At 58.3% G+C, this 20331-nt stretch overlaps 2 protein-coding genes across 7 annotated transcripts in view; one reads left to right on the top strand and one right to left on the bottom strand.

Annotated features, from left to right (window-relative positions):
- The window catches only part of SCNN1D (sodium channel epithelial 1 subunit delta), an 11922-nt gene extending 4381 nt beyond the window's left edge, over positions 1 to 7541 (bottom strand). The window contains exons 1-3 of the mRNA XM_027615009.2: positions 7471 to 7541; positions 2201 to 2270; positions 53 to 423 (exon numbers count right to left, since the gene is read on the bottom strand). Of these exons, the coding sequence (XP_027470810.2) occupies positions 53 to 423; positions 2201 to 2270; positions 7471 to 7517 (488 nt within the window). The 5' untranslated portion in view covers positions 7518 to 7541. The remainder of the gene's footprint in view (positions 1 to 52; positions 424 to 2200; positions 2271 to 7470) is intronic.
- On the top strand, positions 7531 to 19795 carry UBE2J2 (ubiquitin conjugating enzyme E2 J2). Of its 6 annotated transcripts, none has more exons than XM_027614954.2 (9): positions 7531 to 7676; positions 8258 to 8396; positions 8852 to 8964; positions 11895 to 12025; positions 12970 to 13010; positions 17750 to 17852; positions 17933 to 18071; positions 18460 to 18540; positions 19140 to 19795. In XM_027614954.2, the coding sequence occupies exons 4-9, from the start codon at positions 11895 to 11897 to the stop codon at positions 19422 to 19424; spliced, it is 780 nt and encodes a 259-aa protein (XP_027470755.1). In that variant the 5' UTR covers positions 7531 to 7676; positions 8258 to 8396; positions 8852 to 8964; the 3' UTR covers positions 19425 to 19795. The 6 variants fall into 6 exon arrangements, with proteins under 6 accessions (XP_027470755.1, XP_027470764.1, XP_027470790.1 ...); XM_027614973.2 differs by lacking the exon at positions 7531 to 7676 and adding an exon at positions 7775 to 7941; XM_027614980.2 differs by lacking the exon at positions 7531 to 7676 and adding an exon at positions 7941 to 8081.
- Positions 19796 to 20331: the final 536 nt, after the last annotated feature.

The following is a 20331-nucleotide window of genomic DNA, read 5'->3' as shown; positions in this document are numbered from 1 at the left end:
ACACCGGGGAGGTGCCCACAGGCTGCGCAGGTGGGGAGGCAGCACCACTCACCTGTGTGGGTTCATGTCGCACAGAGTGACGGCTGGGAAGAGCCGCAGCTCCGAGTGCACGGACACTGTCATGATGACTGGGTAGCGCCAGTACCGTGCTAAGAGGAGCCCGAACTGCCAGTAGAACACCCCCAGGGCGCCCACCAGCAGCAGCCCCCAGGATGCCGTCTTGAGGCCGTTCTGGCTGGAGCAGACGAGGCGGATGGCCCCATGGATGGTGGCGTTGGCGCAGAAGAAGGTGAACAGCTCCCTGAAGGAGGTGTGTAGCTCCACCAGCCTCTCTCTTGGCCTGCCCTCCAGCAGTGGTGGCAGGGGCCGCTGGGCCTCACAAAACACTGGGGAACCACTGGTTGCATGGGCCGTGGCTCCTACCTGCGGCCAAGGAGCAAGCTGCAGTGTGGCCTCCGCCTGCTGCCTGGTCTGACTCCCACTCGGGCCTCCTCACCTTGGGCTGGTAGGACTGCCATTCTCTGTCCCTGGGAACTCCAGGGACGGTCATGTCCCCCGGCCACCAATGGCACCGCCCAGCCTGCTGATGCTCAAAAGAGGCCCTATCGGGGGCTTGGGACCGGCCCTGCAGCCACCCTGCACCACACCGGGCCGGGCACTGGGCAGCCTCTGCACGCGAGTCTTACTGCAGCCAGAGCTGGGTCTGCTGGTGGGGACAGGGACAGCAAAGAATATGGTGTCCAAGCCCCGCCTGGTACTGTTTGCACACAGGCTTACTGTCCACTCAAGTGGGGCAGGGGACTGTAGGGAAGGGCAGGCCAGGTGGGTGACCTGCTTGGGGTGGGGACTGTATGGTGTCCTTGGGCCTCGAGCCAATGTTGAAGGTCTAGGGGCCCTACTAACACTAGACTCTGGGCCTCAGTGGTCTCTACCAACCCTTAGTGGCTAGCATGGCCACGTCTGATTGGGACTGATGGAACCAGGCTGCTCCGGCCACGTCTGGGCCAAGGGTCAGGCCTGAGGATTGTTGCTCCGGGTGCCCGGTGAGGCGTCATCCACTGAGCTTGTCCCCAGGGAAGCCCTGTTTGTAGACCTTAGGCTTCAGGAAAAGTGGGCAGGGGGCCAGTGGGCTAGCCAGTGGTGGGGACCTGAGGGCCCTAGAGAAGTAGAGCCACAGACCCAGGGCCCCCAGACCCCCAGTCCCTCCAGCACAGGGACACGGGACCCTGACTAGGCCACGCCTGCTCGCCCCGAATACATGTGCAGTCACTGCACAGGCTTCCGGGGGACTTCCCACACCGCCTGCCTCTTGGTCTGAATCACTGGGCCTTCCTGCACCCCAGGCGGGGCCTCCTGAGCTCTGGCCCCCTCCTGAGGAGCCTGGGGAGGGGGCTGAGCCAGGGGGTGCATCTGCGCCCCTGCTGCATCTCAGCCAGCACATGCCCAGCCTGGTACACCTGAGCAGGCGGCCCCCACGTGCTCTGGGAAACTGTGTTGGAGCAGCCAAGCCAGCGGCGTGGGGCCACAGGTACAAGGTGAGGGTGGGTTGGCCTTCCTTCCCGGCTTCAGGTCTGGGGTGGGCCTCCCACTTGCCTGGTCAAGAGCGGGTACCAGCATGGGGTGCTCATGTTGGGTCTCACATTGCACAGAGCTCTGCCCACACGTGTGTCCACTAGGATCACACTGGGCCTTCACGGTGAAACAGGCCTCGGCTGTGTGTTCTAGGTTAGCCAAAAGGGGTTCCAGAAGGTTCTTTCTGACTCCAGTAACCATGTTTACCCTCCTCCAGACGTGTAGCCCAAACCAGCCCCCTCCTGCCCCGGCTGGGGCTACCAGGGTAGGAAAAGGGACGCCCTGGAGATGGGGATCTTGAGGACCACTGAGAGCCTCCAGGGCCTCCTGAGGGAAGGGCAGGGTCCAGACACCTGGGAGAGAGGGCCCCAGACGCACTGAGGGATCCGAGGTGCCTCACGTCAGACACAGCAGAAGCAGGGGTGCATGCCACCCATGTATTCCTGTCACACACACCAAGCCCTCAGTCAGTGGGGACCGCGTGACCCTCTTCTCTCGCCCTTTGTGCCCAAGGTCACGTGTGGGACACAACTCCCTCCACTTCGGGTTCGAGAGACCCCGAGAGATGACCTTCCCTCTTTGCCCCCCAGCATGGGAAAGGAAGCCCACATCAGGTGCCCTCTGGTACCTGGAAGCTGGAGCCTCCTTCCGCAGGTGCCTCCATTCTCCCGTGGTGGGTGGCCTCAGCGATGGTAGCTCTAGCAGGTGACAAGACAAAGTGGGATGTGGCCTGACACTGGCCAGGCAGCCTCCTGTTTATAACAGGCTGGCTGGGCGTGGGATGAGGCCGGGCGGGGCCCAGTTGGCAGGGGCAGACACACCCACGCTGGATCCGGAAGGGGAAGCCATGAGGGCAGGGATGGGGGTCCTGCCCCTGGGTGAGATTTTCTTGCCCAGAGCCCTGGGGATGAGGGGTTCCTGGTTCCTACAGTGAGAGGAGAGGCCTGCGTTGGCTGAGACCCCCTTGCACGGCTCAGTGGCCTCTTGCCGAGCAGACCCTCTGCTCCCCCACTTCCCGAAGCTCAGATCTCTCTTGGGTCAGACACCAGCTCTGCCTTCCCCCAGCAGTGTGCCCTGGCCACTCGCCTCTCTGCCTGCTCTCCCTCCGACAGGCCGGCGAGGGATGCCTGCCTGGCTCACGCAGTCAGCGCTGACCACAGGTGTTTGTGACCAAGAGACGCCGGTCAGGGGCCTCCGCTCCCAGAACCCAGGTGTGTAGGGCCAGCCACTGGGACAGGCTTGGACCGTGGGAACAACTCGGCCTGGCTGTGGAGATGACACCTGGCGCCCTGTGGCCCACAGTTCACTCTTCCCAGCAGACACGAAGGCCACCGCTGACCACACCACATACTAAGACAACACCCCGCTCACAAACACCCATGTCTTGGTCACATATGTGCTAAGACCACACAGCACATGCTAAGAACACACAGCACACTCAGGGTCCGGATCACACCGTCTTGGGGGTTGAAGTCCTTGGCCTCAGTGTGGCTGAAGGCAGGACACCCAGTTCACCCCCGTCCCAGGATGACCCACCACCTCTGGCCCCAGGGAGGGATCCAGCATGTCCCCAGGATGACCCGGAGGTCTCACGCTCCCTAATAAGCAGACCCTCAGCCTGGTCCCAGGTTTGAGGGTGTGGCTCAGGTCCTACTGCCCCCCCACCCCCTGGGGCAAGCTCTAGGGTTCTGACACCCCACCCCAAATCAGTGCAGAGGGCCTGGACTGGGATGAGGGAGGGAGCCTCACTTCCAACAGGCCCTGCTGGTGGGGCCTTGGCTCTGAGGAGGGGTGAGGTCATCCGCCTGTGGCTTTGGAAGGAGGCAGAATGGTCACTGGTGATGTCTGGGAGGAGGAAGTCATATGCCTGGGGAAGAACAGGCCCTGGGCTCACCTGGGTGTGGATGCGCATCATGGCTCTGTCACTTATCATGTGACCTTGCCCAAATCAACCTCTCGGAGTCCATTAGCTCAAGTGCAAAATGGGCCTTAGTTTCCTCTTCCTGCTCAAGGCTCAGGGGTGGGGCCAGCTGATATCACTGGTGTGGCTACCCCCTCCCTGAGCCCCACATCAGACCCTCCAGACTCAGCACAGGCCTGGGGTGTCTCAGGCCCTCTGCCACTGAGCAATTTTCCTCTGTGGGATAGGGGGGCACACTGTCCTGGGGGAGGCCTGTGAGCAGTCAGAGGAGGGTCCCGGGTGCTCTGGGTAATGAGAACAGGAGTGACCTGTGGCTCCCTGCTCAGGAGGTTGAAGAAGGGAGCTGCCAGGAAGGAGGGACCTGGAGACCCCAAGCTTGGGGAGCTCAGGTCTGGCCAGAGTCCTCGCCAGCCAAGGGCAGCTTACAGGGAACAGGAGCCCCCACCTTCCTGTGGGAGAGGGAGCCCTGGCCGGGGGCAGAGGCATGCCTGTGATGACGAGGGGCTCGAGTCACAGATCGTCCAGGCAGAAGCCACAAACCTCCCTTCCCTCCTCCTGGGGAAACAGCTTGAGAACTGCCGAGGGGCCAGCATAAGGTGCCTGGGCCAAGGATCAGCGACCAGTGGGGAGGGGAGGAGGTCACCCCCGAGAGCCCACTTCTGGGAGGGCAGAGAGGTCTCTGGCTGCCTCAGCAGGACAGAGAGACCGTATCCAGTGGCACTGAGGCTGGCAGCCCCCTCCTCCCTTCCGGGTGCATCCCTTCCCCTGCCTCCCCAGGCCTCACTGGCCCCGGGAGGAGCAGGCTAGGGCAGGACAGGGTGACCCCAGCTCCTGGCACCGCGTAGGCCCAGGTGGTCACTCCTCAAGAGCTGCAGTGAAGGAATGTGGGGACGCCTCAGAGAAGGGACAGGTGGGTGGTCCGACGTCTTCCACCCTCTCCCCAGAAGGACAGTAGGATGGCTGGCCCCAACCTGCTGAGTACAACCCCTCTTCGGGACTTTGAGTGGGAGCCTTCACGAGGCTGGGCCTAGGGGTGCCAAGGCATCCCCTTCCAGGCTGGGGCTGTCCTGGAGACTGTTGGTGCCTGGTGTTTCATGGGGCCCCCGGGCTCAGCTTATTCACCTGTGGGTGGCCTCCCCCTCAGGGGCAGCTTAGAGATGGTCCTAGGGGACTCTGGTGTGACAGAAGCGAAGTCTGAGCCCGTGGGCTCTGCATATGTACCGGATTCCTGGTGGATGTGGCAGGTGGGGGTCACCCTCCCTGGGCCTGGAGGCTGGCCCACCTGCTTCCAGGAGGGTGAGGGGCCTTCTTGGTGCAAATGTGGAACCTCTCCCTGCCTCCAAACACTGACCACAGGGTTAAGCAGCAGCTCCAGTGAGCACAGAGGGGACTCCCTGAGGTGCCTCCAGCCAGCTGGGGTGGGTGGGGCTCAGGGTCTGGCCAGGTGTCTCCCACTGGAAGGGGTAGGGTGTGTGCACACTTCCTGCCTGGTCACCTCCAGGCTGGCTCTTTGGTACCCTCTCTTGAGCCCTGGCCAGGCGGTCCCTCCCAGTCAGATGTGACTGAGGCCTTCAAGTCCTGCCCTGAGGAGGGGGTAGCAGCAACTGGTAAGGGGGATGTTTTCTTGATTCTAACCCTCTTGGTTTTCTGGTAGCTCTTCCGACACAGAGCCATGGGCCCCGCCCCCCCAACCCAAGATGCTCAGGAGAGAAGACAGCCACCCTCTTCCCGCAGCCTGGCCACTGGCAGCGGTGGGAGGGGTGGGAAGGAAGTCTGGCAGAAAGGGTTAGCTCCAGCTTCTGCTCCAAAAGGGTGGCTTTGGGGTTAGAGAAGGTCTCAGTTGTCATTTGCTGCCAGCCTCGCTGCCCACTCCTGTCTCGACTGCTGAGGCCATCACCTCTATGGCCAAAGGGCTGGGCAGCTTGGGCCTTGCTGACCTGGAAGGCAGCCTATGTGGGGCTAGTAGGGTGAGGGTCTTGGCAGGACCTGCCGGCCACATCTGTCTTGGGCACCTTCTTCTCCCTTAGGTGTGACTCAGCGGTGCTTGGTGATCAGGAGGTTGGGGGCTGATGCTGAGGGGTTCTGAGCTGAGTCTTCCCATCAAGATGCTCCCACATGAGTCGGCACCCCCATTTTACACAGGGACAAACTGAGGCAGGAGAGGGCCTCTACCTGCCCGAGGCCCCAGCCCCACACTGTCACTGCCTGGGCTCTGCAGGTGTGTGTGGGTGTGTGTCAGACACACCTGGGCTTGAACCCCAGGTGCCCTGGAGTGGCCTCCCTTACATAACTTTCCATGTGCTAAAAACAGCCGGGCCCGCCCCGTGTGGGGATGGCAGAGCCCCCGGAGAAGGTGGAGGAGTGAAGGCACTATCCTGAGTGTGGCAGCAGGTGGCTGAGCTCTGGAAACTAACAGCCTCCCCAGAAGGAAGGCAGGCCAGGGATGGGTGATGTGGTAGGAGGCAGAAGCAGGCTGGATTCCCACGGGTTGACTTGCTTGGTTGCGGACTGAGGGATGATGAGCACTCCTTCTGGGTTCCGCCCAGGGCCTGGGGCTGCTCAGATCTTGCCTGAGATGCCCTGGGTGGGCCAGACTCAAGGGTAAGCATGGTGCCTGTCTTCCGCCAGTGGCCACAGCGGGACCTGTCTTTGCTCGGTGTCCACTGTCAATGGTCATGTGATCAGTCACCTCGTTGACCTGTGAAGAGGCAGTCAGGGGCATGGTGAAGGGTTTGGAACCCTAGCTCTGTCCCACAGAGCCAGACCGTCCAACACAGCAATGGCCTTTCCAGATCTGTCTGGACTGACGACCACCACCTGCCTCATAGTTGATACGCATCATTTCTCCTGACATAACCTATGAGGGGACACTCCAGGCCCCCCCACTTGGCCCTGTCCTGGATTTTCTCTCCAGGGTCAGTATGCTGGCTTGCTCAGCTGCCCCGCCCACCCTACATTCAAACACCAACTTTACGACCTCCTGTGTGTCATCATGTCCCTCCAAGCCTTCCCTCGTGGCAGACTTGAGGAGGTGGAGAGGACCAGCTCCAGGCCTCCGCAGCCAGGGTCCTTTCCACGGACACTGGCCCTTGGAACAGTATCCCCACCGGCCTGCTTCAGGCATACTCCCATGGCCGGGTGGCCAGCTCTGCCTCCCCCTCCCCTAGGCCAGGGAGGGGACCGTGGGAGCAGAAAGCAAGCCTCAGTGCAGTGTCCACTGTTGCATAATGACCCTATTCATGGGCTGGGTGGAAAATTCGGTTGGGGAAACAGTGGAACTATTTTTATGAGGCCGGCTCTCCCCCACGGGCAGGGGCTGGACAGCCTTGCCCACAGCAGACCCCACCTGGCACAGGTTCTCGCAGGGCTCCCGGTCCCCGCGCCTCACTGGTGGCCAGACAGGGCCAATCAGGGCGTAACCCTCAGGGGCCCGAGCGGGGTTCAGTCACTGATGGGGCCGGGGGACCCTAGCGCCTCGGGTGCTCTCCGTTACATAGCACAAGGACTGGCCCCCCAGACCGGATTGGCCCCATCCTTTGGAAGGTAGCCGGTGGGACTGTCGGGGTCCCAGTGAACTCAAAGCAGAGTTCACGCTGGCACCTCGGGGGTCACCGTTGGCCTGGGCTTGTCTGTCTGCCCCAGAATGGCGCGCCCCGCTCTGCGACGGACCCCATCGGCCGCTGACAACCCCTGGGGCCGCCCGCCGGACAGCATTATGGCGGAAGGATGCCTCGCAGCGCCCTGACCGCCCGACCAGGCCACCGGAGAGAGCAGGGGTCCGACACCTCCCCACCCCCGCGGCGGCGCTGACCGCCAGGGCGCACGCGCCGACCGTCCGCCCTTGGGCCCCGCCCCACGGAGCTGCGCGCCGGTGCGCACGCGCGGACGTTCCCGGCCGTGAGGGGCGGGAGGTGGCAGCGAGACGCAGGCGACGGCCGCCCGGCCGGCTAGAGCGGCCGCCCCAGAGCGCGGCGCACCGGAATCGGAAGCGGGGATGAGTCTCCCCCGCCCCACGAACAGCCATCTTGCAAGCTGAGGCGGCGGCGGCCCTGCGGCGGTTCGGTGGCCTCGGTCGCGGCGCGGTGAGGCTCTCCGGCGCGGGCCACGCTCTTCCTTCCCTGCTCCGGCCTCGACCACGGCGAGCCTGAGCGCGGCGGCGGCCCACGCGCGTCTGCGGGGAGAGGTGAGAGCGCGGCGCGGGCCTGGGCCGGGGCTTCGGCCGCGCGGAGGGCACGGGGCCGTCGCAAGGCTCGTCCCCGCCCGCCCCGCCGCTCGAGGGGCCCCGGCCTGGAGCTTCCGTGCGCGGAACCTGAGGTCGGTTACGGCGGGGCGCCCGGGGCCCCGGGCCAGCCTGGGCAAACGGGCCCCACGGCCGGGGCTCCTGCGGAAAGGCCTTCTGTCAGTGGCGCGCTTGCGGGCCCCTCCGGGACTAGTCGGCAAAGACCTTGGTGTGTAAATGTGCCCGGGAGTCGCCGTTGGGGTGGCCGCCGTTGAGCCCGTCGCCGCCTCGCCCCCAGGCCGAGCCCCGCGGGGATGCGCGTGCTCGGGGTTGTGCCCGCTGGGGTACTAGCGAGAGGAGACTCGGGCGGTAAGAGGGGGCGGCCGCGGTGGGCTGGCCCCGCTTGGGCCCCGGGCCAGTGCCTCGAGGGTGCCTGCCGCTCGGCGCGTCTGCCGGTTGCCTGCGGCCTCTCAGCGTCTAGCCGGGTGTAGACCTCTGGCCCCCTTTTGGGTCCATACCACCTAGCTGGTCTGTGTTTAATTCAGATCCAGCTCCCGACATCTTTCCGGGCCCAGGCGTGGAACAGCCGAAGAGAGGTGAGGCCGCAGCCTCGCGGGAGTAGTGCTAGGAAGTGCATGAGAACACACTCCGGCGGCGGGAGCGTGGGTGCTCTGTCCGTTCCAGGTGAGGAAACTGTAATCCAGCTCTGGTAGGAGGAGGCCGAACTGAAAAACTGGCTGCGTTGACGAGGCACGGTTGGATCTCGGCGCCCCGAGCTTGCAGTTCGTCCTCTGCCCTGTTGTGAAGGGCTGACCTCTGGGGCAGCTCTCCGCCCGGGCAGGTGCACAAACTTCCGTGGACGTCTTGGGCTTGGGTGTGTCACGTGCCCAGCGGGTCAGGCTGGCCGCGGTCTCTTGCCACACTGTCACCCGAGTTACACTGACACGGAGCAGAGGGGGTGTGCGGGGAAAGAGGGAATGGGAGTGGGTACTGGGCAGGTGGCAAGCCTGTGTCCATATGAGGCTGAAGGGACTCATGCCCTGTGATACTGGTTCAGGCTGCTTTCCCTCAGCTTCTGTATGTGAAAATGTCTCATTCATGCCATTTTCTTTTTAAATGTCTTGCACTCTTTCTTTCAGCATAATGCCCTTTCACGGGCCTTGTCTGTGGGGTTCGCAGGGAACTTGAGACGTGCTTCCTACTGTGTGTCGGTGCTGTGGACTAGGAGAGCACTGACTGAAGCACAGGAGCGGTCAGTTGGGAGCCCTTCCTTTTCACGAACTGAGTAGTTGGATCATAAATGTGACTTTAAAGATCATATGTTTGGGAGCAAGAATGCGAGGAGACGTTTGTGACTGACCAGGCAGGATCCGTTTATTTTGTGTGGCTGTCCAGTAGCCTTCATGAGGCATCCAGCCTGGCCACATAATTGAGTGCCAACACGGCGGTATTTGAATTATCCCGCGAATCGTCCTGTGTATGGCAGAGTGCTAACTTCATACGAACACTTAAAAGAAACAAGTCCAGTGTGGTGGTTCTGCTTTTGGGCTGCTGCCGTTTGTTACTAGGTGTTGGTCCCGGGTGAGCCACCTGGCCCACTTGGCTCGGCCAGGAGCTTGGGGGCAGTGCTGTGCGGGAAAGCATCCCTTCCCAGGCTGTTCTGTAGTCTTCTCCTGCTGTGGGTTCACCAGTGTCTCTGCTGGGGCCTGGCAGGCACCTGAGTGGTGTGGAGCTGGGTCGCAGGGAGGCTGGTGGAGGCACATGACTAGGGGAATCAGGGAGGCTTTTGAGGGACTTAGCTTGGCCAGGCCAAGAAGAGCTAGGCCGGGAAGAGCTTAAGTGAATTTTTTGCGAGTAGAGACCAGGCTGAGAAGCAGCCAGCTGGTTAGGGTGAGGAGGGGATTTGGGAGTGGGGAACTGGGGGGGCTAGCTGGGGCCTCTTTGTCAAGGGCTTGGCCCTGGGGGACTCTTGAAGTGCTGTGATCGGAACTGTGGGTGGAGAAAGTCCATCTGACTTAAGTATGCAGAAGTGGGGTGAGACCAGAAGCTGGGAGGCCAGTCAGGAGGCTGTCGTGGTGGTTAATGGGAACAGTAGTAGGACCCTGCATTAGGGTGAGTGGAGTGGGGACGGGAGAAGGAGGAGAACAGAGGCCCTGCAGTTTAGGGGCCCAGAGAAGTGCGGTGGGCACTGGTGTGTGGAGGACTGCTCTGCAGGCCTTGGGGTGTAGAGTGAGCACACTGAGCCCTGGCTGTGGTCTAGGGGTTTAGTGCTCTGAGGGGAATTCAGCCTGCAAAGGGGCAGGAGTCCGCAGACCTCTGACCTGATGGAGCTGTCGCTAGGGAAATGAGCACGCAGAGGCCCTGAGGTGGAGGTGAGGAGGGGCGAGCGGTGTGGGGGGGGGTGGGGGTGGAGTGACGTCAGGTTCGCGCGGGCCAGAAGTCGGGCTGGAGATCCTGACGGCTGATGTCCAGTGCTGTGGCAGGATGGGCTGGGATTGCTGAGTGGCAGTGTCCGCAGCACGGGGGGAGAGCAGGACAGGTGTGGCTCCGATTTGCCACCACTGTCTCCTTTCCCTTCCTGCGTACCCCTACATGTCCTCTGTCTCTATCGTATTTTAGACCAGTGGCTTTCACACTTTATTTTTAGCAGCAGAACTTTTTTGCCTTGCTGTCTTACGGGAAACTTCAGTGTATACAGCAGTTTGAGTTGGAGCCGTTCTGATGTCTGTGAGGGTGGGGAGCTCTGTGTCTTCTCTCACCAACCCTCGCCTCTGCCTCTGAGCATAGCTCAAGGGCCCCAGGGCCCCCAGGCCAGGCCATGGCCCTTCTCTTGAGGCCTCGCTCCGGGTCCTTAGCCTTCGGTGCCGTCCTCACCCTCCCATGCCATCTCATCTGTCCCATTTGACCTTCACTGAACTGTTCAAGTGACCTTTTTTTTTTTTTTTTTTTTAGGATTTTTTAAAATTTATTTGAGAAGAGAGTGCCCACACACATGAGTGGTGGGGACGGGGTTGCAGAGAGAGAGAGAGGGAGAAGCTGACTCCCTGATGAGCAGGAAGCCCGATGCGGGACCCCGGGATCATGACCTGAGCCGAAGGCAGATGCTTAACCGACTGAGCCACCCAGGCGCCTCATGTCCGAGTGATCTTTCTAACAGAAAATCTGATCTCCCTCAAGGCTTGGGCCTAAAGACTTTCTGCTCTGCTGCTTGGCCGCCTGGCCTTGCCTCCCTGGCCAGCCTTGTCATTCCCCGTTTACTGTGCTGTGGCTCCATATACAGTGGCCCAGGACTCTTCCCTGGACCCATGATGCTGCCCAAATCCCTGTAGCTCTTTCTGTCCCTCTTCCCAGCGTGTGTGTCGTACTTTCAAGGGTCCCCTCCCTCTCCAGTCTCAGGGAGAGGCCCTGTCTCTGCTCCCCTATTCCTCCCATCCACTTCTGTGCAGTGGTAGTTGTGTTGGAAAATGTTTAACAGCAGGCTTTCGCGGGGGGCCGGTTTGGGGTGCATCCTGATTTCCATGGTATAAACATTTCATTAGCACAGAGTTGGAGAGATCTGCACATTCAGGAGCACTGGTCCAGGCTGGCTTTAGCACACCTCCACTTAGAACCCTTTAAATAAGATTTTTTTGTGGCGCCTGGGTGGCTCAGATGGTTAAGCATCTGCCCTCGGCTCAGGTCATGGTCCTGGGGTCCTGGGATCGAGCCCCACATCGGGCTCCCGGCTCAGCAGGGAGCCTGCTTCTCCCTCTCCCTCTGCCTCTCCCCCTGCTCATGTTCTCTCTCTGTCTCTCTGTATCTCTGTGTCTCATATGAATAAATAAAATCTTTAAAAAAAAGTAAATTAGATGTTTTTCTTCCCGTTTTGGTTCTTTGAGGACAGGAGTGAGGCTTTGGGTTTCCCCCCCCCCCCCCTTAATTTTTGTATCTGTTATTACATAAATGAAGGTTGTGGCAGGGCAGACGGAAAAGGAGAATCTGCAAGTCCTGCAGGCGTCTGAGTGGGTGGGCAAGTCAGGACAACCCACAGGCCTGGGTTCTGGGTGGCTGGGATTAACTGTGCATGATGATGGGCTGCAGAAACGAAAGCAAAAGTGCGGGACTGCTGAAGCTGTCTGTGGGTGAGGGAAGCGGTGGCGTGCCTTTTCCTTCTTTGTAAACAGAGATGTTTGTTTTCCATAGATGAGCAGCAACAGCAATAAAAGAGCTCCAACAACAGCGACCCAGCGGCTGAAACAGGACTATCTTCGAATTAAGAAGGACCCGGTGCCTTATATCTGTGCTGAGCCCCTCCCTTCCAATATTCTTGAATGGTAAGGCTCTGCATTGCCGTTCACCTCACACTGACTGGCATCTGGGTTCTCTGCTGGCTCCCATCATGGCATTGGGAAAGGTGCACTCACTCACTGCCCCTACTCAGTGTTCTCAAATCGGGCACCGGAATTGGGAGCAGTGACAAATTAAGGCCATGTTCCTGGGTGTGTCACGTGCTTAGCGCTGAGGGTTGTTCCTGGTCTGCCAACGTAGGATGACAGTGTTTTTGGAGTCAGACGTATCAGCCAGCATGGTCCACAGCGGTAAGGCGGTGTTTGTGGGATGGGGGTTTGTGAAGGGATGGTCTGGTCTTGCGTTTCCGGTTGGTTCTACTTTCTCCTTTGTGCTTTTCTGTTTTGTTTGAAAAATCTCTGAGTTCGAACACCTCTTGATGTACAGCTGAAGCTCTTTGTTTATGTGGGCGAGTGGAGTCTCTGGGTGCAGCTGCTTTTGCTCTGTGCTGGGACTTCAGTGACGGGCTTGGGCTGTGCCTGTTCCTCCTGCTGCAGGTCAGCCATCTGAGGTCAGGTCTGCTTCTCTCAGAACATCAACGCTGGGGGCACAGAGCCACCTCATGTCACCAGCTGTTCCCTGCTCGGCCTGCTTCATAATACTTGGGCACACTGAAAAATGCAAGTTTCCAAGTACACCTCAAGAATGTATGTGAAGTTAACATTGGAAAAATTGTCATTTGGCTATAATGGTTAGAGAGGATTCCTTTCTTGCATATTGTAGGCATAAAAACACTCTGTGGAAAACTCACAAGATACGGTTTTTAAGATTCTGTTACAAAGCGACTAAACCATCTATAGTACAAGTTCACCTATTCAATATTTGTGAATATCTAGTGTTGGCTGGACCCTACAAACCCCAGCCTTGGAATGACTCTAAATTTGGAGAATTTGTCATCCCCAGAGCTAGCTGATTTTCTTCTCTCCCTCAGGCACTATGTGGTCCGAGGCCCAGAGATGACCCCTTATGAAGGTAAGTTTTTAATCTGCGAGGAACAAGAGTCCGTTTGACCTTCTGAATAGACCTCACCGATCAAACACTTGGTATTTGTGAATCACGCCCTGTTTTGGATGTGCATTAGTGAGACTGGACTTGCTTGGAATCCATCCCAGTGTTTCTCCAGGTCCTAGAAGTGTTTGGTTTTGCCATTGCGTTCAGTCTTCGGGGGCTATCTGTAAGTCTTAGGGTTTACCCAGCCTCTGACGTCAGTAGGATCAGAGCCGCAAGACAGACCTGGTGAGCAGGACAGTGCGGCCAGTTTCTCCCGGGGTTTGTTCAGACCAGCATGAGTGTTGTCGGAGGAAGGAAAGGTGTATTTATGGAGCACTCACTCTGCTGCGCCCTCTGAGCTAAGTGGTTGGGCCCCTTTGTGGATGGGGCACTGCGGCTTAGGGAGGATCTGCTCTGGGTCAGCTGGGCACCTCTGCTCTCCTAACTGCTGCTGAGGCTGATCTGGTGATGCCACTCAGGGTCCTCTGGTGTCATTCACAAAGTAGATCTGGGATTAGCCAGCACATCAAGGGGCTGCAGGGAGCCTGGCACCAGCCTCAGAGTTTAGGCCAGGGTGAGAGATGAGCCATGGCAGGACAAGCCCAGGGCAGAGCTGTGGCCAGGTGGGCAGTACCTTCAGCTCTAGCCACTGGGTCCTCACTTCAGGTGACATCTCCCTCCACATGGGGCTTTTGCATAAGATTTCACTAGAAAAGAGTCCAGCTGCTGGAGGAGAACGTTTGGCCTATATATCACTAACTCTCTTCTGATGCAGGAGTCCCTGTTATGGGAAGATGTGTCCTAGGGAGACGGGTGCAGACCTCTCTGTAGGTTGGGTGTGTTCATAGTGACATGCTGGGGACTGCCCGAAAGCCCAACAGTGGCATGTGGGCTTGATGGGCTTGCAGTGGGTTTCCTAGAAATGCAGCAAAAGTACGGGCTTTATGGCCGTTTGGACAGACCATGTTAGAATGCTTGTTAGGGTGCCTGGGTGGCTCAGTCGGTTAAGCGACTGCCTTCGGCTCAGGTCATGATCCTGGAGTCCCGGGATCGAGTCCCACATCGGGCTCCCTGCTTGGCGGGGAGTCTGCTTCCCCCTCTGACCCTCCCCCCTCTCATGCTCTCTGTCTCTCATTCTCTCTCTCTCAAATAAATACATAAAATCTTTAAAAAAAAAAAAAAAAAGAATGCTTGTTAAATATGTGTTTTCTGACACAGTAGGACATGAGTGTGTGCTCTCTCTCTCACAAGGGGCATTGTGCCTGCTTTTTAAGTTTATTTTTTTATAGTTTTAGTATTTTTTGAATAAATAGTGAACATTTATTAATTTTTGTATCCAGGCCTGTTGCTGCTGGAAATGAGCCCAGACAGGGGTGGAGGCAGCGGGGAGAAGAGAGGGCAGGCCCCGAGCGAAGGCATGCAGGGCTGGGACTACAGGAGACCCCCATACCCCCCAGGCCCTGGCTAGCGTGGGGTCTCCTGTCTCTGTAGAAAGAGGTGCCCTCTTTTCAGACCCAAGCCTGTCACTAGTGCTTCCTTGTGTCTGGTACTCCCCTGTGCATTTCCCTGCTGGTTCCGGCCCTCAGGCTGCCAGCAGGATTCCCTTCAGAGACAGAGCTTTTCCTGCTGCTCCTCCTCCCCCTTCTTTCTTCCTCCTCCTCCTCTGCCCACTTCAGCACCTACTCCTGTCCCCTCCCCTGCTGCCCATCCTCTCCTCAGCTCAGGGCTACACTCTGCAGCCTGCAGCCCTTCCTTCTGCTGACCGCTCTCACCTGGGTCGATAAGGGACCCCTCCGAACTACCAGTCCGAGGGACAGATCTCAGGCCTCAGTGTCTGGGGTTCTGTGGACTCTGGTGGCGTTGACTCTGGCTTCCTCCTCACTTGCTTCTCCTCTGACTTCGGGGTGTCCTGAGCTTTCCTTCTCAGTCTCTCAGGGCTCCTCTCCCTGTCCGTGTCTGCTTGGCACAGTGTACTCCGGGTGCACCGACCCTAACAGTTCTGAAGCGGCCTCCTGCTAGCGTGGGTGTCGCTGAAGATTCTCCCTGAATTGATTTGTAGGTTTTACACAATCTTATCAAAGTCGTAATAAAAGTTTCTTGCAGGCATACACAGATTCATTCTGAGATTTTTATTCTAGAATATATACGGAAAGGCAGAGGATCTAGAGCAGCTAAAACAAGAATAAAGTGGGAGGAGTCACTCTGCTTGATTTTTCAGACTTGTGTAGCCTCCGTGAGCAGACTGGAGGGAAATGTGGAAATGCAGGTCAGTGGAACAGAGTAGAGAACCCAGGAACGGTCTGGCACAGCTGTGGCCTGTGGATTTTTTTTTTTTCCCCACTTTGTTACAAAAGCAGTTCGGCGGAGGAAGGGCAGCGTTGAAGGGCAGCATCGTGCTGGGTGCTCTCCCTGGCCTCCTTCCAGGGACACAGTGCTCTCTGTAGTTTCTGTCCCCAGGGCTTGGCCAAGGCTGTGCTCCTCGCTCCGTCCCCTGTGGACACTTGGAATGACGGGTGTGGGAGCTGCTGGCCTTGCACTGCTTCCCTGCCCTCCCTGGAGGCTCTGTCCTCCCCTGTCCCCTGCTTGGCCTTTTCACCTCTCAGGGTGAGCTGTCCTGGGCCCCCCTCCAGCACAGACCCTCCCAGGATTCATCTTCTGCACTGTAAGGGGCACCGAGATGTGGAGGTTAGCATGCTTCTGTGGCTCTGCGTGCGCCACCTGCTGCATGTCGTGCAACTTGCTGTTGGCTTCTCCAGTTTGCTCCCTGTGTGGCCTCTGCCAGGCTCCTGCATGGAGCCCTTCCCTCGGCGGAAGGTTTTCACCTAGCATCTGTCCAGTAGATCGCAGGAGGTCGAGCCGCGGGGTCAGCGCAGGTATTGAGAGTTCTGTTTCCCTGGCAGGTGCACACCTGTTCCTCGAGGCAGTGTCTTCCCGCTCCCCGCCCCCCCCAAGCTACATGTGGCAGCCATTTCTTGTGTAGCGCTGAGCCAGACCGTCTCAAACGCGCATTGACTCTTCCTGCCTTCCTCTTAGGAAACGCCCTTGTTTGTATCACTTGCCTATTTCCCAATTTGGCTTTCTTTTCTTAGTGATTTTGAGTGTGTGCGCTCTGAGTGTCATTTATAGTGTTAGTCTCTCACTGGTGGACTTGTTGGCCTGTTGGGTTGGCCTTACAAGGGACACTTGCTCATGTCATCCGTCCGCCACTGGCAGAACTTGGAGTAGAAGACTGCACTCACATGAGGGGCTGGGGCTCTGGTGGGGAGCCCAGATGAGGTGGTGGGGAGGCCCTACCCAAGAGTGGCTTTGGAGCAGACACGTGTGACTCTTTGGGACTAGTGTGCCCTAGTCCTTGAAGTGGGACCACACCCAGGGTACCGGGGGCAGCAGGGAGGAGGTGAGGGCAGCTCATGAGGCCTCACTGTGCAAGCATGTATGCATGCAGACATCCCCAGGTGTCCTGTCAGTGTGTGTTCTACTTAATGTGCCCGTGGTGGGCCCGAGGCTCTGCATTTCCAATAGGCTCCCAGGTGCAGCCCTGAGAGGGTGTAAGGCCTCAGGTAGGCGTGGCCAGTGGGACTGGGAACTGAGTGGGCAGGGCTGAAGGCTATGAGGCTAGCAAGGTCACCCAAAGTGTTGGTCCTGATCAGGTTGAAGGTGTGGCCAAAAGGATTTGCTGATGGAGTAGGTGTGAAACGGCGGCAGGGCCAGGGGGTGGGGGGTGGGGTGGCAACGGGGCCTCCCAGATCTTAGTCTGAATGCCCAAGAGGATGGAATTGCTGTTTGGGGGAAATAGCTGGAATTCTCTCTCGGACCTGTCTGGGCAGTGTTGCCTGGGTGGTCTGTCCATGGGTCTGGAGCTAGGGGTGGGGGCCCGGAGGCCCAGGCGGAGGTGCTGGTTGGAGAGTAATTATCGTATCCTCGTGTCACGTGAGACTGAGACCCGGAAGGTGAGTGGTCAGGGAGGGTACCAGAGGGGCCAGTGGCCAGTGCTTACGGGGCGGTGTGGGACTGGGGAGCCAGGCCAGGGTGGGGCTTGAGGAGGCAGGATCAGGGGTGGTTGTGAGGTGTGAGGGGAGGTCTGGTGATCTCCATGTCAGCTTTGGGAGACCATGGTGGGAGCATGAGCCTCGTCAGGGTGGACTTGGGTGTAGCTCTCTGGGGATTTCACAGAAAGGAGAGTGAGCCATTGGCAGGCGTCCCAAGGCGGGTGGCGGCCAGAGTTTTGTTTTTCTGTGTTTTTACGGTGGGAGAAATGACGGCAGGTTTGCTTGCTGCTGGGTGTAGTTTGGTGGGGAAGGAGAAATGAGTAGTGCAGGAGGGAGGGGATCTGAATAGGGGTGACCTCAGCTGACATGCTGGGGAGGGCGGCAGGCGGGGGGGCCAGTGAGGAGCCCAGTGCAGCTTCTCTTCTGATGCTGTGCTCTGAGTGAGAGAGGGCACGTAGGAAGGTTGAACAGGGTTGTGTGGTGGTCATGTGGGGCAAGGGCTGCCCCTAACTTTTGGTCATGAGCCCCCAGTGAGACCTCCAGCAAGACTCTTGTGTTCCAGGGGTGGTCAGCTGGTGGGCACAGAGATGGGGGACAGCGGGTGGGGTGGGATGGGAGGCCAAGGGTATTGATGCCAGCCTGAGGGCTGGAATGGGGCTGGGTTGGAGGGGTTTGCCCCCACAGGAGTTGCACTGTGGACCATGACCAGGGTCTGTCTTTCTTTTGATGTAGGTGGTTATTATCATGGAAAACTAGTTTTTCCCAGAGAATTTCCTTTTAAACCTCCTAGTATTTATATGATAACGCCCAATGGAAGATTTAAGTGCAATACAAGGTAAGGCATTTCTGCTTCTCAAGTGTTGAGTGGGGTCAGGATTTGGGGTGAGCTCTATTGAGTGGGTCCCTGTTTTGCAGGCTGTGTCTTTCCATCACGGATTTCCACCCAGACACGTGGAACCCGGCCTGGTCTGTCTCCACCATTCTGACGGGGCTCCTTAGTTTCATGGTGGAGAAGGGCCCCACCCTGGGCAGCATAGAGACATCGGACTTCACGGTGAGGGCCGGAGAGCATGGTCACGTGTTGTGGGGCTCCCGCTCATGTCCTTGCTCCCCAGGAACACTCACTGCTCTGGGGTTCCTTATTCTCATCAGCAGGGGGAAGAACGGGCCGAGCTTCCTCAGGGGTCTTGGGAGGGGTGGGCAACACCACTGGTTTTATTTTTCTATTGTTTAAGTAGGAATCAAGTTTAATGTTACTAATTGATGATAATGAAAAGATAAATAAGCCTTGATAAGACTAAATTAGTTGTTGTGAAGAGTGAGTTTATTGAGTGTTTTCAAAAATGTGAAGACAGCAGCTTTTGAGGATAAAATAGTCTTTAGAATTTGAAAGAATTGAAGTTTATCTTCGGACTGATTATTTCCCTTCTCTTTCTTCCTAGAAAAGACAACTGGCTGCACAAAGTTTAGCATTTAATTTGAAAGACAAAGTCTTTGGTGAATTATTCCCTGAAGTTGTGGAGGTAAGGAACAGACACTGCCAGTCAGTTCTCCCCCCTTGCACATCGGAATCTTCCAAAGAGAAGACGGTGCTGCTCTGTGTCCCTGTGCTGCAGACACACAGCACAGAGGGCACCTGTGCCCATGGGCACCTGCAGGAGCTAACTGGCAGGCGCAGCCCCGCCCCTCTCCTTCAGGTGCCCAGAGTCAGGGGGGCTTGGATGCTGGGGTTGGAGCTGGAGAGGCCAGGGAAAGGGAACTGGACGTCCGGGCGTGGAGCTCCTCAGGTGGGCTGCTGAGCTGCAGGGAGGGCCCTTGGCCAGGAGGGGCAGGGTGAGCTGCACTAAGGTTGAGGCCACGGTGATTCCTTGTCCCTTGGACCTGCTCGGTCTAGGCCCTGAGAGGTGCAGGCTTGGTGATTTTGACAAGTCCCTGGGCCCCCTCATCTGTAAGACAGGGTTAGCAGCAGCCCCCACCTCCAAGGGTGGGTATCAGGATTGAATACATGGGGCTGGCGACTGCTGGCCCCACAAGTTTTTGTGGGGCATCTTAGAACCCTCCCTAGTCTTAAAGGAACTCGTTTGTTTAGACCAACCCTTGTTTCTTTTTGTTTTTATCTTAGGAAATTAAACAAAAACAGAAAGCCCAAGACGAACTCAGTAGCCGACCCCAGGCTCTCCCCTTACCAGATGTGGTTCCAGATGGGGAAACACACCATGGTCAGAACGGGCTTCAGCTCCTCAATGGGCATGCGCCAGGGGCTGGGCCACACCTCGCAGGGCTCCAGCAGGTCAACCGGCACCACGGACTCCTGGGCGGTGCCTTGGCGAACTTGTTTGTTATAGTTGGGTTTGCGGCTTTTGCCTACACGGTCAAGTACGTGCTGAGAAGCATAGCGCAGGAGTGAGCCACATGCCACGGCCGGCAGAAGTGGTCAGAAACGAGGGACACTGGGCCCGAGCTTGCCATGGGCTGGCTGGACATGCCGCCGAGTGCAGGGTGGACCTGCCTGACTCCTGGGGTTAGCTTTTTAAAAACCTTGAAAAGGAAAACAAAAACCAAAGTGTGTAATTTGGATTTAGAGGAGATGCAAGATTCTCAGCTCCCTGTCCTCGCTCTGGGGTCGTTGGGGACCATGGAGCTTGGGTGTCGAGGAGGAGGGGCCTCACGCTTTGGTTTTATAGCTTATCTCCTGTATCGTCTTTTGGACCTGTTTTAGTAAACCTGTTTTTCATTTTATTAGATTTGGTCACTTAAAAATACAAAACTCGATTATCAAATACTCTGCGTGCATTCTTAGTCCAGCGGAGCCCTGGCTCAGCAGGCAGGAGGAGTTTCCACAGCTGCGCCCGGCTGGCAGGGGCAGGGGGCCTGGCTGTGGGGCCCAGGGGCTGGCCAAGGACAGCCACAGACGGGGTCCAGGAGACGTGGGGCTTGGCCTCAGCATTTGAAATGTGTTTTGTTCACTTGGAAAGAAGCAGTCTCTCGTAGGAAAGTGGGTTCCTTGTTTTGCTGAAGTTGAAATTCAGCAGCTGCTTGCTGTCTGACCACAAGGTGGCACCCTTTACTTGAAGAGCCACCATGCCCTGTGCGGTCCCTAAGGCTGCTTCCGGTTTATCCCCTAACCTCCTTGCCTCCACACCCGTGCCGGGCTGGGCCGGGCCCCCCACTGCCACCTCCAGGTTCCCGGATGCTGCAGGAGGTGGCCCCTGGTGCCCACAGGACATTTCCTCTGACCCTAGCAGCCCCCCGTGGATCTGCGCCTGACAGGCAGGTTCTGTGCACTGTGAGGCTCTCCTCACACTTGGTCCAGA

This window comes from Zalophus californianus, chromosome 4 (genome assembly GCF_009762305.2).
Source record: "Zalophus californianus isolate mZalCal1 chromosome 4, mZalCal1.pri.v2, whole genome shotgun sequence".
Taxonomy (NCBI): domain Eukaryota; kingdom Metazoa; phylum Chordata; class Mammalia; order Carnivora; family Otariidae; genus Zalophus; species Zalophus californianus.
The sequence above is the reverse complement of the archived record's forward strand: the minus strand, read 5'-3'. Positions and strand labels throughout refer to the sequence as shown.